The sequence below is a fragment of the Phocoena sinus genome, chromosome 5, assembly GCF_008692025.1.
Source record: "Phocoena sinus isolate mPhoSin1 chromosome 5, mPhoSin1.pri, whole genome shotgun sequence".
In the NCBI taxonomy this organism is placed as follows: domain Eukaryota; kingdom Metazoa; phylum Chordata; class Mammalia; order Artiodactyla; family Phocoenidae; genus Phocoena; species Phocoena sinus.
In genome coordinates, this window is record NC_045767.1 from 67,016,596 (window position 1) to 67,030,934 (window position 14,339).

The window sequence follows — 14,339 nt, forward strand, 5'->3', positions numbered from 1 at the left end:
ATGGATTTAGTTTCACCTTCTTGCCCTTTACTTCCACATGCCTCCTCTCCCAGCGGTCCCCTCCGAGGAGGCTGGACACTGTGAGAGCCAAAGGCCATTTTGTTCTTAATTCCCTTACCTTAGACTTGGGCCAGAAACAGTTTCCAGGCTCCCCTTGAGGTAATTTAATCCTGGCCCTCAGAAATGCCAACCTGTCACCGAGAGAGGCTCCTGGGCCCTGCAGCCAGGGGCCCGTGTCCCAGCAGCCCAAGGGCACAGCCTGTTGTGCTGAGAAGAATAGCCTTGGTGCAAGTCCATTTAACATTCTGGAACCTAGGCTTCTGCAGGGTCCCCCACCCCATCCCTGGACAGGCACTTCTCCATTTTGGAGGCTGAGTCCAACCTCTGAATTAGGGAACATTTTCTGAATGGTGACTCAGCTCATTTTCTGTCTACTATTATCAGTTCTGAGCTTGCTTAGTTCCTTTTTTTGAAATGGTATAAAGATATTGTTCATAGTTTTATTATTTCTTTTTCGGGCCAATTGGCTGGTGTTTCTTTAAAAAAAAAAAAAAACTCTAGGAAAAAATAGTACTTCCTGGTATATGAGAAGGCAGGCAAGTGTTTCTCTTTTTATTTCACTAACAAGCTTTTGGCCACATTCGGGCTGAGGTAGTTAAAACTTCATGGTGGGAGCAGAGATAGGAACCCGGGACAGAAGAAGGCAATTCTGAAGGCCTTGCTCCCATCCTCTCCATGCCGGTCGAGTGAGATAAGCAATTCTCAAATCCTGGAGGAAGCTGCCATTTTCCTCCCGGGGTCCCAGAAGAAGTCCTTGCTCTATGGCCACCCACTGTGGCCTAAACCAAAATTCTGCCCTTTAAAAATTATAGATGGCAAAGCTGAAGGAAGGGACCTCCTTCCTCTCCCACAATCTGCCAACTATTTAGTAGATTACAAGACAGTCCCAGCTCAGAGGAGTTTATATCTTCTAAGACCTTCACAAAGCCTGTAAATTGCCTTCAAAGATGAACTGACTGAATAGCAGACATATTTCAAGGTAAGACTTTTTTAAACTCTGAAAGGAAGAATGGGATGAGTTTTGGTCCCTTTCTGGAAAGCTTGTTTAAGGGAATTTTGATCCATGAAGTTTAAAAACCATGGGTTAGACTTTTCTACCTAACTCTGCAAATTCCTAAATCTTCCTTAAACCCACATGAATAAATAGCGTAAGCTAGGTGAAAAATCGCAGCCCCTCCTCTCTTTTGAGGGCTCCAGTTTATCTTTCAGGAAGGTACAGCTGCCACAATCAACACTGTCCCCTGAGTTTGTGGACAGCTCCTCACGTGGTTTGTCATGTCCATGCAAACAGAAGCCTCAGATCAAAGAAGGTCCCTTGGCGCAGATTATTAGAATACTCTTGGGGAAAGCAGATTACAAGTGTAGTCTTCAGTGTTAGCTCTCTTAGGTCAGACTCAAATTGTGCAGCATCCAGAGAGAGGGGAGAGGCACCCACACATCCATGCAAGTTCATTTGGGTGGACCGAAATGAACGTGGGCAGCCACTGCTTTGGGGTCATCTTCTCCTTCCAGAGAGCTGCCTGCTAAGGAACCCACTAGCATCCAGTGACGCTGCTGCTGTGCCTTGTCTGGCCATGGGCATGACTATTTTGGACATCACTGATGATGTCTGGAACTAGTTGGTGTCTCAATGCATGGCTTTTCTTGTTTCTTTGTGTTAAGCTGGCTTCAAAAATGGACTATCGGTCTTCTGTTCTTAAACGGCCCTCCACTCGATTTGAGTGTTCTATAACCCATTTGGTTCCCAGAGCTAGTCATTTCTTTGAGAGAAAAAAACGGGAAGATTTTGCTTTGGTTTTTATTTCTATTTTCATCTTACTGCTTCAGCTTTCGTTATAGCAAAGGTCTACCTAAGCATCGCAGAAAAGGCCCTATGGTCTTGCCCAACATTTAATAAGCTCCTATAGAATATATCAATCATATGAACAGCCTAAAGGTTTTTAAAAATTGCTTTCCCAATGCTTTTGCTTTCAAAAGAGTAGATTCAGAGGTATCCTGACAAAAATAAAGTGAAATCATTGTGAGAATTTTAGGATACAAAGTATATACTGATTTATATATTTTATCCTTTAATCTTACCATAAAATATTTTCTTGATTCCAAGATGCCATCAACACATTATCAATTTACAGACAGTTTTACAGGACATAGAAATAAACCACATCAAACGTATGGATCATTAATACATAGCTGTTGGATGCAACCAAAATTTAGAAAATACAACAGGAAAAGGTGGTGCCTTAGACTTGAAGCTGTATGATATATTTTTTTTCTTTTTGAAAATGGAGAAATTGCCTCAGTTAACGGAGAAAGCATTTAAGACAGCTCTTTACACAAAGAAGCATTTACTGCAATTAAGTTTCACTTCAGGGGACACCACTCTCCCTCGCTATAAATTCTCCCCAAGTTGTACATTTTAACTCTCTTCATTTTACTTTCTAATACAAGTGAGACGAGCCCAGAGCTTCAAATACCTTTTTCTGGCCCTTTACTTTAAACATATATTGACCCCTACATATAAAATTAGATTGGCCTGATTCTGCCATCACTGAAGACAAAGATGGTCACATTTTTGCTTTTTGCCGCAAAAGGAGAAGAGGTGAGGCTGCTAGCATGCCCGCTGCTGCAGGCCGAGGGATGAACAGACTGCAAATCACGCTGCTGCCTTAAGCTGCGGAGGGAAGGGGGCAGTTTTTCCTAACGCTATAGCGCCCCGCCGCGGCGGGACGCTGCAAATGCGCGGAGACTTGCGGAGCACTGATCCCTGTCCACCGTCCTCTGCTCTCTCCACACGCAGGAGCACGAGTATGTTCGACATGCGGTGTGAGGAGGAGGCCAAGGTGCAGCCGCACAGCAGGGCCCGCCAGGAGCAGCTGCAGCTGATAAACAACCAGCTGCGGGAAGAGGATGACAAATGGCAAGATGTGAGTGCCGTGCAGGGCCGTGGGCAGCGGGGAGACTGCTCGGCCCGCTGGGCCAGAGGCCCTCTGGAGCAGAAAATCAAGCGGGGCTGGAAAATCAGACTTGGGCTGGAAAGCCATGCAGAGGAAGGGCGCCCCTAGAGGGCTTCAAACGGTGACACAGTCCATGTGGGCATGAGGGAAAGTACCCTTGCTGAAGTTTGGCCACAAAAAAGAGGGGAGCAGAAGGGAGGCAACTGGCACGGGATGCAGAATTGAGGAGGGACTGTCTTTTGAGACTATATATTTGGAATCGATTATAATAATGATGATGACAATGATAATTGCCAACATCGAAAGCATACCAGTAACAGGTACTGTTCTAAGTACCTTGCGTGTAATCATTCTTTAATCCTCTCAATAATTCAATGAGCTAGCAACTATGATTGTCCTCAGTTCTACAGATGAGTCCCAGAACAGCTAAGTAACTTGTCCAAAGTCACACAGCTAGTGAGCAAGAGAGCCAGGATTGTAACCAGTAAGGAAGGCTCCAGGGCCTGATGGGGGCCTTGGGATCATCTGTGTGCTAGGAGCAAAGAGCCAGGGCAGGGGAGAAGCCTAAAGATAGGGATGAGAGGAGGAAGAGTGGATTACTTCATCCTCACAGAGCCCTCTGAGGTGGCTACTGCAGATTTGACTCTACCTTTAGTCAAAAAAGTTAACTTTTCTAAAGTTGATAAAATGTGGTAATAATTATGTCTGTGTACCTTATGTGCACTACCTCATTTAACCCTCACAACAGGCTTGTAAGAGTAGGTATTATTATCATTTCTGTTTTAGAGATGAGGAAACTGAGGTGCAGAGAGGCTAAGGAACGTGCCTGAGATTCCAAAGCGTGGAAGAGATAGAGCTAGGATTGTTTCTCACAGCCGCGCTCCCACCCGTCTGACTCCAGAATCCTAAGTCCTCAACATTATGCTCTAACTGCCCATAGGATTTGTGGTGAGGTTCTTGAAAGGATCAGATGACTTAATACATACAGAATTGTTGGTTTTGTAAGACCCCAAAGCCAATTTTTTTTTTTCTGTCTTTTCTTCCTTCCCTGAGGGAATTGTAGGTCTGTGGTTAATTCCTACCATTCTGTTGTCAGCGAGTCCATTCACAATGCAGAGGTTGTAAATAGCAAGAAATGAAGTTTCTTACAATACCCTCTGAGGCAATACTTTAAAATTTGGCAACTGACATGGAATTTGATCACAAATTTTACATTACCGTGTTTAAATAAATGCGCTGCCCTGCTATGGATAATGTAGGTATTTCTGAAGGGTTCCTGCCTTCGAGGTAATCCTGTTCCAACCAGACTTACATTGGATGTACAGGAATGTCTTAGCCTGGCCGATAGTCAGTGCTTACTCAACCCTGAAGAGTAGAAATGGAATTATGTGCAAGCCTGAAGAAAAATGTTCTATCTCCCTCCCCCCCACCCCTGCAGGACCTGGCTCGTTGGAAGAGCCGTAGAAGAAGTGCTTCTCAGGACTTAATCAAGAAAGAGGAAGAAAGGAAAAAAATGGAGAAGTTACTGGCTGGAGAGGATGGGACAAGTGAACGAAGGAAAAGCATCAAAACCTACAGGGAAATTGTCCAGGAAAAGTGGGTTCTTTCTGTGGTTGTTCTTGTTGTTGAATGTACAGTATTATCTAGATGTGCTTTTCCTAAAAATTGTTGGTTATCACCACGGCTCTGACACCAATATTATACTTCCTGTTTGTATACTTTCCTTCAGCTCTACCAAGGTCTGCTTTGCAATTCCTGTGACTGTTGCCTTTGTTCTTGCTTCCCCTCCCATGCCCATCCTTTAGGGAGCGGAGAGAGAGGGAGTTGCATGAGGCATACAAGAATGCACGGTCCCAGGAGGAGGCGGAAAGGATCCTCCAACAGTACATCGAGAGGTTCACCATCAGCGAAGCTGTTCTTGAACGCTTGGAGATGCCAAAAATTCTGGAAAGAAGCCATTCAACAGAGCCAAACTTATCCTCCTTCCTGAATGACCCCAACCCCATGAAATACCTGCGGCAACAGTCACTGTCTCCACCCAAATTCACTGCCACCGTGGAAACCACCATCGCTCGTACCAGTGTACTGGATGCCAGCATGTCAGCAGGCAGTGGGTCTCCAAGCAAAACTGTCACTCCCAAAGCAGTGCCTATGCTGACACCCAAGCCTTACTCCCAGCCCAAAAACTCTCAAGAGGTCCTGAAGACCTTCAAGGTAGGATGAGCTCCTTAAGGGTAGAACCAAAACTGAACCCCAGATAATCACTGGAAGGAAGCATCTTGTCTCAAGAAGATGCAATTGTTTTTATCAGACAAAAGCAAAATGTGTTAACATGTATGATTGTGAAGTTTATGTGTCTCTGAGATTTGGTTTGCAAATAGTTCAGGGGTAGATGATTCCCCTCAATTCCTGTTTTTAATACTGAAGGGCTTCCGTGAGATTGGTGGTTGAGTCATCTCCATGAGCAATGTCTGTTTCATAGTTGGATATGATGGCATGGTCTCTCTATAGTAGTCATAACAAACCCTAATTTAGCAGCACCCTAGGTATCTCCAGCTATCTGGAGGTATTGCAAATTCCTCAAAACAAAATTTTGGTTGCCTTTGGCTTAAATAGAAGTATATACAGCTACCTCTCTTTTAGGAAGAAACTACCATCATATCTAAAAAGATGCTACAATACAAAAAAATAAGAATACAAGGAATACATGGGATGTACTTGGTTCTCAGATGAGACAGATTTTTTTTTAATTTTTTAAGTGGGAAGAAAGTATGTTGTTTTGGGGGATGGAGGGGTTGCCAATGAATGTGTAAAGTGATGTACCAGAACCGAAGAATCTAAGACAGTCAAACGTCTTTTTTCTTCCTCAAATTCTAGTATTTTCCCTCACATCAGGAGGAAGTGCTCATCCTTTGTCTCAAGCTATGTTGACTATAAAGAAAAATCAGTTCTGATTGTCCCTGCACACCACATGGGTTCATAATAGAAGACAGGTGGAATTCATCAGTAGCAGACACGGACATGTGACTGTAAAGAAAGTTTGCTAAACTAAACTAATTGAGCAGTGGGATGCCATGTATCTTCCTGTTGAATTTCAGAGGGAACCAAACCACACTTTCTGACTTTCGCTTAGATAACTCTGAATGTATCTTCAAAATCTGTGCCTTAGGCTTTGATGAAACAAAAGAAAAATGTCCTGGCTGTCTCATCTGGGTTGAATTGAGATGTTTATCCCTCGAAGGGCAGGGACTGTGTCCTTGTCCTTCATAGCTTCATCCTGAGTGCCTGGCATAGGTGCCTAGGCACTCAGCAACTGTTTATTGAATAAACACACTAAGTTTTTCCTAAGAAGATGAGCTACTCATCATGCAGACTCGTGCACACACAGATATACACATGATCATATGTGCTCGGCAGGCCACCTAAGTACCTCAGCAGCTGTCCTTCACCTAGGGCCCACGGTGATGTACTGTCTGCGATTTCATGAAGGAAGGTTTGATGTTGAGGTGGCCCAGCACAGGGACAGGGAATACATTTAAGTTGGTATCCAAGGCAGCTGATCAGTTAATCCAGATGTCCGCTTCCTATCCTTGATATAAACAGCGCAGTATGATCATTTAAACAGAAGAATTAGGATAGATGACTTCGTGGCAAGACTTTGGCCCTGAGAAAACCCAGTCCCTTGCCATTGTGGCAAGACAGTGTGGAGGCCTCAGGAGAGGTGGATTGAGGAACTGGATAGAGATCCTTTCAGAGCTGGGGCTCACCAATGAGCCCTCAACTCATCGTAGGTCTTGATGGCTGTCAGCCCTGTTCACAGCCCCACCATTGAGTGGGTGGACCCACTAGTATGGTAGTATGTAAATGGAACAGTTGTTGCCAGATAATGCCAGAACTGAAGCTAAGGGGTGTGTGTGTGTGTGTGTGTGTGTGTGCGTGTGCGTGTGCGTGTGCGTGTGTGTGTGTGTGTGTTGTGGGGGGGAGGTGGGCGCGGGAGACAGGGAATACAGGCTCAGTTTCTTAGTACAACAGATTTACGAGTAAAGGAAGAGCAAGTAAAATGGTTTAAGGCAGTGTTTTCAAACTTGAGAGTTGCCACCTGTTGCTAGGTTATGAAATCAATTTGGTGGTTTGGAATCAGCATTCTTTTTTTTTTTTAAAAAAAAAAAAGGAGGTAGAATAGAATACAATGTTTAAAAAACAGCCTAGTGCATCACACATAAAAAAAGGTAAATATTATTTTGCAAAACTTCGTTTCAGTTATCTTTACGTGTGTGCGTTCAGTCTTGATTTCAACTTCATGGATCACAGACAATAGACGTACAAGCCACTGACTTAGGGTAAATAAACTATAACTAGCATCTGCCCTTCTGTTAGTCCTTTTAAAAGATTTTGAAGGTTTAGTAAGAAGAACAGCTAATATTTACATACTTACAATGTGTCAGATACTGTTCTAAATTCTGTGCATATATTAATCCGTAAAATCACCGTAACAGCATCATTAAGGAATACTGTTATCATAAAGGTGAGGAAACCGAGGTTGAAGATTACATGGCTGTTAAGTAGTAGAGCCAGGACTCACTCTGAGGCCGTCTCACTGCAGAGCTTCTTTTCAGGACCATGCTACATACTGTCAGACCTTAAGACAGAGATTTCTAGATGCCTTTTCATAAGCCAGGCTAACCACTGTCACTCCTTCTTTCTCGCTCCCACCACCCTCCCTAGACATGGGTGCAAAACAAAAATATCTCAATAGGCATGGCCTCTTTTTCTTGAAGAAACTGAGATGGTCCGGTTAACTAGAAATAGGGATTTACTGTCACATAGCATAGCACCAGGTTCCCTGCCCTCCGTGATAGCTTCCAAAAAGTACCCGTTGCTCCTGACCATGACAGGATAACCTGTGAAATATTCCTGATCTAAGATGAGCTCCGCCTAATTTAATACACTGATCGGAAAAAAAAAAAAGTCTCAGAGTTGTGGATTAGCAGTCAGAAAGTAAATGAAAAATTACTGGAACCCAAATATGCCCTTGATTTTCTATACTGCAAAATAAAAGCAGACCCACAGTAAGGTGAACATGAAACGTATTCTAGCGTGAAGCAGCCTGAGAAGGCAGACCACCTTTTAAAGAAGCCTTCAAAGATGGCATTTAGAGGAGCCCTAGTTTCTAGAACTGACCGAAGCATATAAAAGACCTTATTCTTTGTTAGACCGTGATTATTTTTTTTTTTTTTTTTTTTTTTTTTTTTTTTTTTTATGCGTTACGCGGGCCTCTCACTGTTGTGGCCTCTCCCGTTGCGGAGGACAGGCTCCGGACGCGCAGGCTCAGCGGCCATGGCTCACGGGCCCAGCCGCTCCGCGGCATGTGGGATCCTCCCAGACCGGGGCACGAACCCGTGTCCCCTGCATCGGCAGGCGGACTCTCAACCACTGCGCCACCAGGGAAGCCCCGTAGACCGTGATTATTAAATGCTAATGATTTAAGGTGATTCTGAACGTGTTATTTTGTTATAGTCTTTTGCTGGGGAATAGCATGTTCTTGTTCATTCCGGTTTTTACAGGTAGATGGGAAAGTCACCATGAATGGAGAGACGGTTCACATTGACGAGGAGGAGAAGGAAAGAGAGTGTCCCCCCGTGGCACTTGCCCCCTCGTTGACCAAATCCCAGATGTTTGAAGGTGTGGCCAGAGTGCATGGGTCCCCCATGGAGCTGAAACAAGACAGCAGTAGCATTGAGATCAACATAAAGAAGCCAAGTTCTCTTCCCCAAGAGCTGACGGTAAGAAGCAAACTTTTTCTTTTTCCTCTTCGGGATAATTTCAATGTGAAATAATCTATTTTTAAAAAAATAAGTAGGTCTTGATAACGATCATTTCTTTCTAGGAAGGTGTATTGGTTTGCTAGGGCTGCCATAACGAAGTGACACGAACTGAGTGGCTTACACAACAGATATTAATTGTCTCATGGTCCTGCTGGCTGGAAGTCCAAAGTCAAGGTGTTGGCAGGGTTGGTTCCTTCTGGTGTCTATGAGGGAGAATCTGGTCCTGGCTTCTGGTGGTTTGCTGGCAGTCTTTGGCATTCTCTGCCTTGTAGATGCACCACCCTGATCTCTGCCTTGATGTTCACGTGACACTCTCCCTGTGTGTTGTCTGTGTCCAAATCTCCCCTTTTTATAAGGACACAAGTCATACTGGATTAGGGACCTACTCCACTCCAGTATGACCTCGTCTTAATTTAATTACATCGGCAAAAATCCTGTTTCCAAATAAGGTCGCATTCTGAGGTAGTTGACTTTAGGACTTCCACATATAAATAGGGGGGAGGACACAGTTCAGCCCTAACAGAGGAATATAACAGAAGGTGTCATGTGTTATGAGTAAAAACCTTCTTCTTGTCCCCCTGCGATTGGTGTCTAGTGTTATAGAAAAAGAAATAAATCTCTGAAATACCTTCATTTCTGTCTTTTCAGGACCCCATCAGACTTGTTAAAATAATTTGAAAATAACTGGTGCCACCAGAACCTGACTTTCCATCCTTGACAATATGTATAAAAGGGCATCTTTCTTATTAGTTTGAAAAAACTCATTAAAAATCAAATTAATTTTTTTATTGGTTTAGCCCCTGAAATCCAGTGTAATTAGAAGTACTATTGAATGGCCAAGCTGAAAAATGTAGGGTAATTCAAGAATAGCAGAAGAGAGAACTCAAAATAACATTAGATTTGCTTATTTGGAGTATAAAACGTCATCAAGAAGATTACACTTTTTCTTAGATCTCTCACCAGGGTTTGTGCTGGTTTTGCTGATCAAACCCCAACTGTCAGTACCACAGATACAGGCTGGCTTTTGGGGTAGAATCAGACTCTGTTCAGCCTTATCTGTTCTCACCAGAGGCTGATTTCTGCGGTTTTAATTTATAGTGTTTGGGTTGGAATTATAAAGGATGGGGGAAACTGTCACAATTTTTTCCCCCAGCACCTAGAAAAGTTTGGTCCAGAGGGAAACTCGTCTTCCAGCTCCAGGGCTAAGTTAAATGACCCAGCTAGCTAAACCCATCCAGAGGACTAGATATTATTTTTCTTATCTCCAGGATTTGTCTTTTGAAGAATAAAATATGTTTTCGCAGAGGAGTTGAGAGGATTTAATTCTTCCTCGCAGTGCTCAAGCCCTAGAAAGAGATTCAAAGTGGAATGGACCAAAATAACTTCCTCACCATGGTAACATGTTTGCTGGTCTCTAGGAGAAAAGTTTTGTGATCAAGGCACAGGCTGAATCCCTCAACCTGGAATTTAATTCTACTTTTCATTTGCATGAATGTTACCACCTCTGAAGAGTTCTTGTGAGTTATCATGAGATGGAAGACTGAGTTCTGCTAGGAGTGTGGGAACTTTACTAGTAGAGTCAACATGAACTTATGCTCTTAAATTTAAATAAGTTCCCCCAATTAGTTAGACATTGCAGTGGTAGGATTGCTCTTCTGGGACAGTTAGTAATTCTGTTCTTATTTTTCTTTTGCCACACTTAATGATGAGTGTTTCCTAAGTTCCCTTCATAAGTACCTTTCCATGACTCAATCTGGTTACTCTGTCCATCAGGCCACAGGCCCTTTGCACATACTGTTGAGCACAGTTCTTTGTCCTTGTACTTTGGAGAAACAACAGTGTAGGAGCCACACTGGTCCCAAAACAGAGGTACACAGGGGTTAGTCAGGCCCAGTAGATTAATTCCAAGAACAAATCCTAAGGGCTCTGCTATCAGGCACGTGTCCATTCTCTACCTTTACCTCTGCCCTCTGACCATTTTGTTGTTTGAATCTGGGAGGAGCCCTGCCCTTGGCGAAATAGATTTTTTACCAGCAGAAGTTAAAGGAATAAGTAAAGAGACCAGATGGTATAAGGTCTAAACTTCCCACACCAACTATTTAATCTGTCTTGTTCGAAGCTTCTAACCCATTGGGGAAAAAGCTTTATCAATCCTATATGGAATCGTAAACAGAAGAAAAGGGGGTTTTACTAAACCTCCCTTAAAAAATACTCATTCTCAATAATTACTAATTTTCTTATTTTTACAATGAGCAACATAAAAAGAAAATAGCCTATTGTCTCTTACTGCCAGGCATTTTCCACCTTAACAGTAGTTGTACTGCTATACTCTCTAATGGCAAAGAGAAGATGGATTGAAAGATGTCACATTGGTTACATTGCCCCAAAAGTATCTAGTTTCAAGAGAGGCAAAATTAGATGATCTGAAAGAAATCATGTTATTTCAGAAGTATATACGGTATAACAAGGAAAGCCCTAATCAAAAGGTGGCCTTGTGGACTTTTCTCTGGAAACCATCGTGATCCTAGGCAGCCTGAGGTCTAATCTCATGGAAGAGCCTGGGAGTCTCTTACTCTGGAAAAAACTGCCTAGTTTGGAGTGATTTCTATTTCAGTAAACCCTAGTGGTTCTGAAGAGGTCATAGCATTTATTTACCTCATGTCTAGTACTTTAGGCTCCTGAATTAACCATGTCAGGGGCTACTACGTTATTTTCTGGGTAGATAACTACCTGTATATATCAGACTTCGAGCCAAGTTGTTAGCTGCACTTCATGAAATTTTAGCTAAAACGCTCTTCATACTCGCTTACAACTTATGACACCAAAAGTTTTCCATTTATAATATGTTATCCTAAGAGCCGTTTTCTTTTCATTAATTAATTAATTAATTTTTGGCTGCGTTGGGTCTTCGATGCGCGTGGGCTTTCTCTAGTTGTGGTGAGCGAAGTTGTGGCGCACGGGCTGAGTTGCTCCGTGACATGTGGGATCTTCCCGGACCAGGGCTCGAACCCGTGTCCCCTGCATTGGCAAGTGGATTCTTAACCACTGCGCCACCAGGGAGATCCCCTAAGAGCCATTTTTAAACCTACTCCTCGTTTTACTTCCTTCTCCATGTTCCAGGAAAAGCATTTCTTGACTGTGTTTCAGCCAGTATATTCCCATTGAAACGGTAGAATTCATTGGTCATGGCAAAATATGGTGACCAGCTTAAAACAGGAGGCTGCACTCAACAGCCTCCCAGGCCTTTTTACCAGCTTGCCTTGATTTGCTGTTTCTAATTCATTTGCCCCATTCTGTGGGGCTGTCAAAGGAATAGTGTTCTTCTTTTTAAATAGTGTCTTTCTTCCCAAAACTGCATTCCCAACAGATATACTTTTTACAAAGGAGTAGCCTCACCCACCACTAAAATGTCACAGTTCCTTCAGGGTAGCTGGAACTATTCAAAGGGCACAGTACCAGTAGGCAGGAGCATTAATTCAGACGGAGAGGCTGAGTGGCGGAGAAGGGTGGGCACCACACTGCAATGGGCCACGGGGTGTGAGGTTGGAGGGTCAGCCTCTTGGGTCAGCACAACCACTTTTGCATATGACGTCATGTCTTCAGGTTCCTTCTACCTCATCTTTCTCATTAGAAACTCTTGGGACCATCGACTCTTACTTTAGAAATAGATCCTAAATTAAGTTTGGCTTGTTATTAAGTTTTAATACTCTGGTTATATCTATTGAGACTGACAAACTCCAGATCATCCTCATTTGAATCACCTTTAAGGTAATGAGATCATGATAGCCGTTGTGCCGATGGTTGTCCGTTACCTGATAAGCATGAGTAAATGACCTACTCTGTGGCCCATTTTTGAAATTGAAAAGGAAACTCATAAACTTGCTATGAGAGCAATTTTCATAAAGCAACTAGCAAAGTATATAAAATAATATTTAATTAAGTGCTAGAAAACAGGGTTAGAAGCCTAGAGGGACATAAAATGGCAAGGAACGGGTAAGATCATTGTAGGCTGCAGTTAGTCTAGTTGGGAAGGTTTTATGTGAGTTTCAAAATCAACTTGTAGGATTTGCATTGGAATGGAGTGGGGAAGCAAGCTGTTCCACATGTTGTGACTAGCAGAAGCAAAGACCTCAAGAGGGGATCACAGGGCTAAGAGGTGATGAGGGTGACTAGATGCCATACACTCCACCCAGAGGGATCGGGGCTCCCACGGCCCCTCCCAGTTATCCCTGAGATATTTCCCAATGGAAATCTAACACTCACTTTTTTTTTTGCATTTTAAAATATTGGCTTCTGTAAGAAAATCATATCACAGCACAAATACTAGACTTGTAGAATCCAGGATTGGAAAAGAATTTGGAAGGTCTTTTAATCTAAGGACTAATTTATCCTGTTTAGTGACCTACAGAGAAATGTCTCCCTTCAAGATAGTCTAGTGTTTTCTTGATCCACTGCGAGCTATACTTGTCTTTGAATCTCTTCCTGCCTTGTTGTTGCCAAAAATGACCCTTTCCTAAAATACCTAAAGTACCCCATGCACTAGGTCAAAGACCAAACCCCCCCGAGCCTCAGTTTATATTTAAAATAAGGATAATAATAGTATCGGCATCTGATGGTTATCGTGAGAATTCATATGTATAGAGCACTTAGCATGATGTCACAGTGACTCACAGAGGTGCCCTTAAGTTAGTTTTAACATTGTCATTCAACAAATGGGAGAAAGAAAGTTACCGTATATTTTTCAGAAGCCTGAAAGGGTGATAGGTGCAAAGTTTTTTAGGTTAAAGTAAGGTCATCAGAATCACCATATTGAACAGATGTGAATTTCAAACAAATGGGATAAATTCCATGTTGTCTTCCAACTCAGCCCGTCAGTAGCTCCAGCTGTAATTCTCTAGGAAGCAAACAGACATGAACAGCTTTTTCCAGAAGACGATTGCCCTTGCAGATGCTCACACGCTTCTTCCAGCAGCTCTTTTTGGTTCTCCTATTATTCACTCTTTCCCAAGTCTGGCTTCCCTCTGCCACCTAAACCCCCAGGACTCTCACCCTCTGACCTCCTGTGAGCGCCTTCTTGCCAGCTCATCCCAACCGATGTCCTGCATGCCCTCTGCGCTGGCAGCACCCTCCCACCGGGTCTGTGGCAATTCTCCCTCATGGGCCAACGGCCAGACTCAGCTCTGAGGGATCTAAACAACTTCATCTGCGTTTCTCAAACTAAGTAACAAGATCTTTCCACCTTGACAAAGCTCTAGGCCTTCCTCTTGAAAATTCAGTACTTTACTAATGTTTTCTGATCCAGGAAAACAGACAATCAGATCTTTCTTGAAACATTTCATTTTGCAGTGAGAGCAGGATGAAGGCATTTGAGTAGGTGCTGTTTTCCTTACAACTGTGACCAACTGCAGATTCCTTTTAGATGTCAAATGTCAACAGACATTCTCTAGAAACTGTTTTACTCCATCCAGAAGTAGTTGCAAGAGCCTTAGATTTAATACTC

At 43.1% G+C, this 14,339-nt stretch overlaps 1 protein-coding gene across 9 annotated transcripts in view; it reads left to right on the forward strand.

Moving 5' to 3' along the window:
* Window positions 1-14,339, forward strand: part of LIMCH1 (LIM and calponin homology domains 1) — a 343,577-nt gene that overhangs the window by 278,806 nt on the left and 50,432 nt on the right. For all 9 annotated transcript variants that reach the window (XM_032633006.1, XM_032633009.1, XM_032633007.1 and 6 more), the window contains 4 exons: window positions 2,858-2,984; window positions 4,453-4,610; window positions 4,820-5,228; window positions 8,579-8,797. In XM_032633006.1, the coding sequence (XP_032488897.1) occupies window positions 2,858-2,984; window positions 4,453-4,610; window positions 4,820-5,228; window positions 8,579-8,797 (913 nt within the window). The remainder of the gene's footprint in view (window positions 1-2,857; window positions 2,985-4,452; window positions 4,611-4,819; window positions 5,229-8,578; window positions 8,798-14,339) is intronic.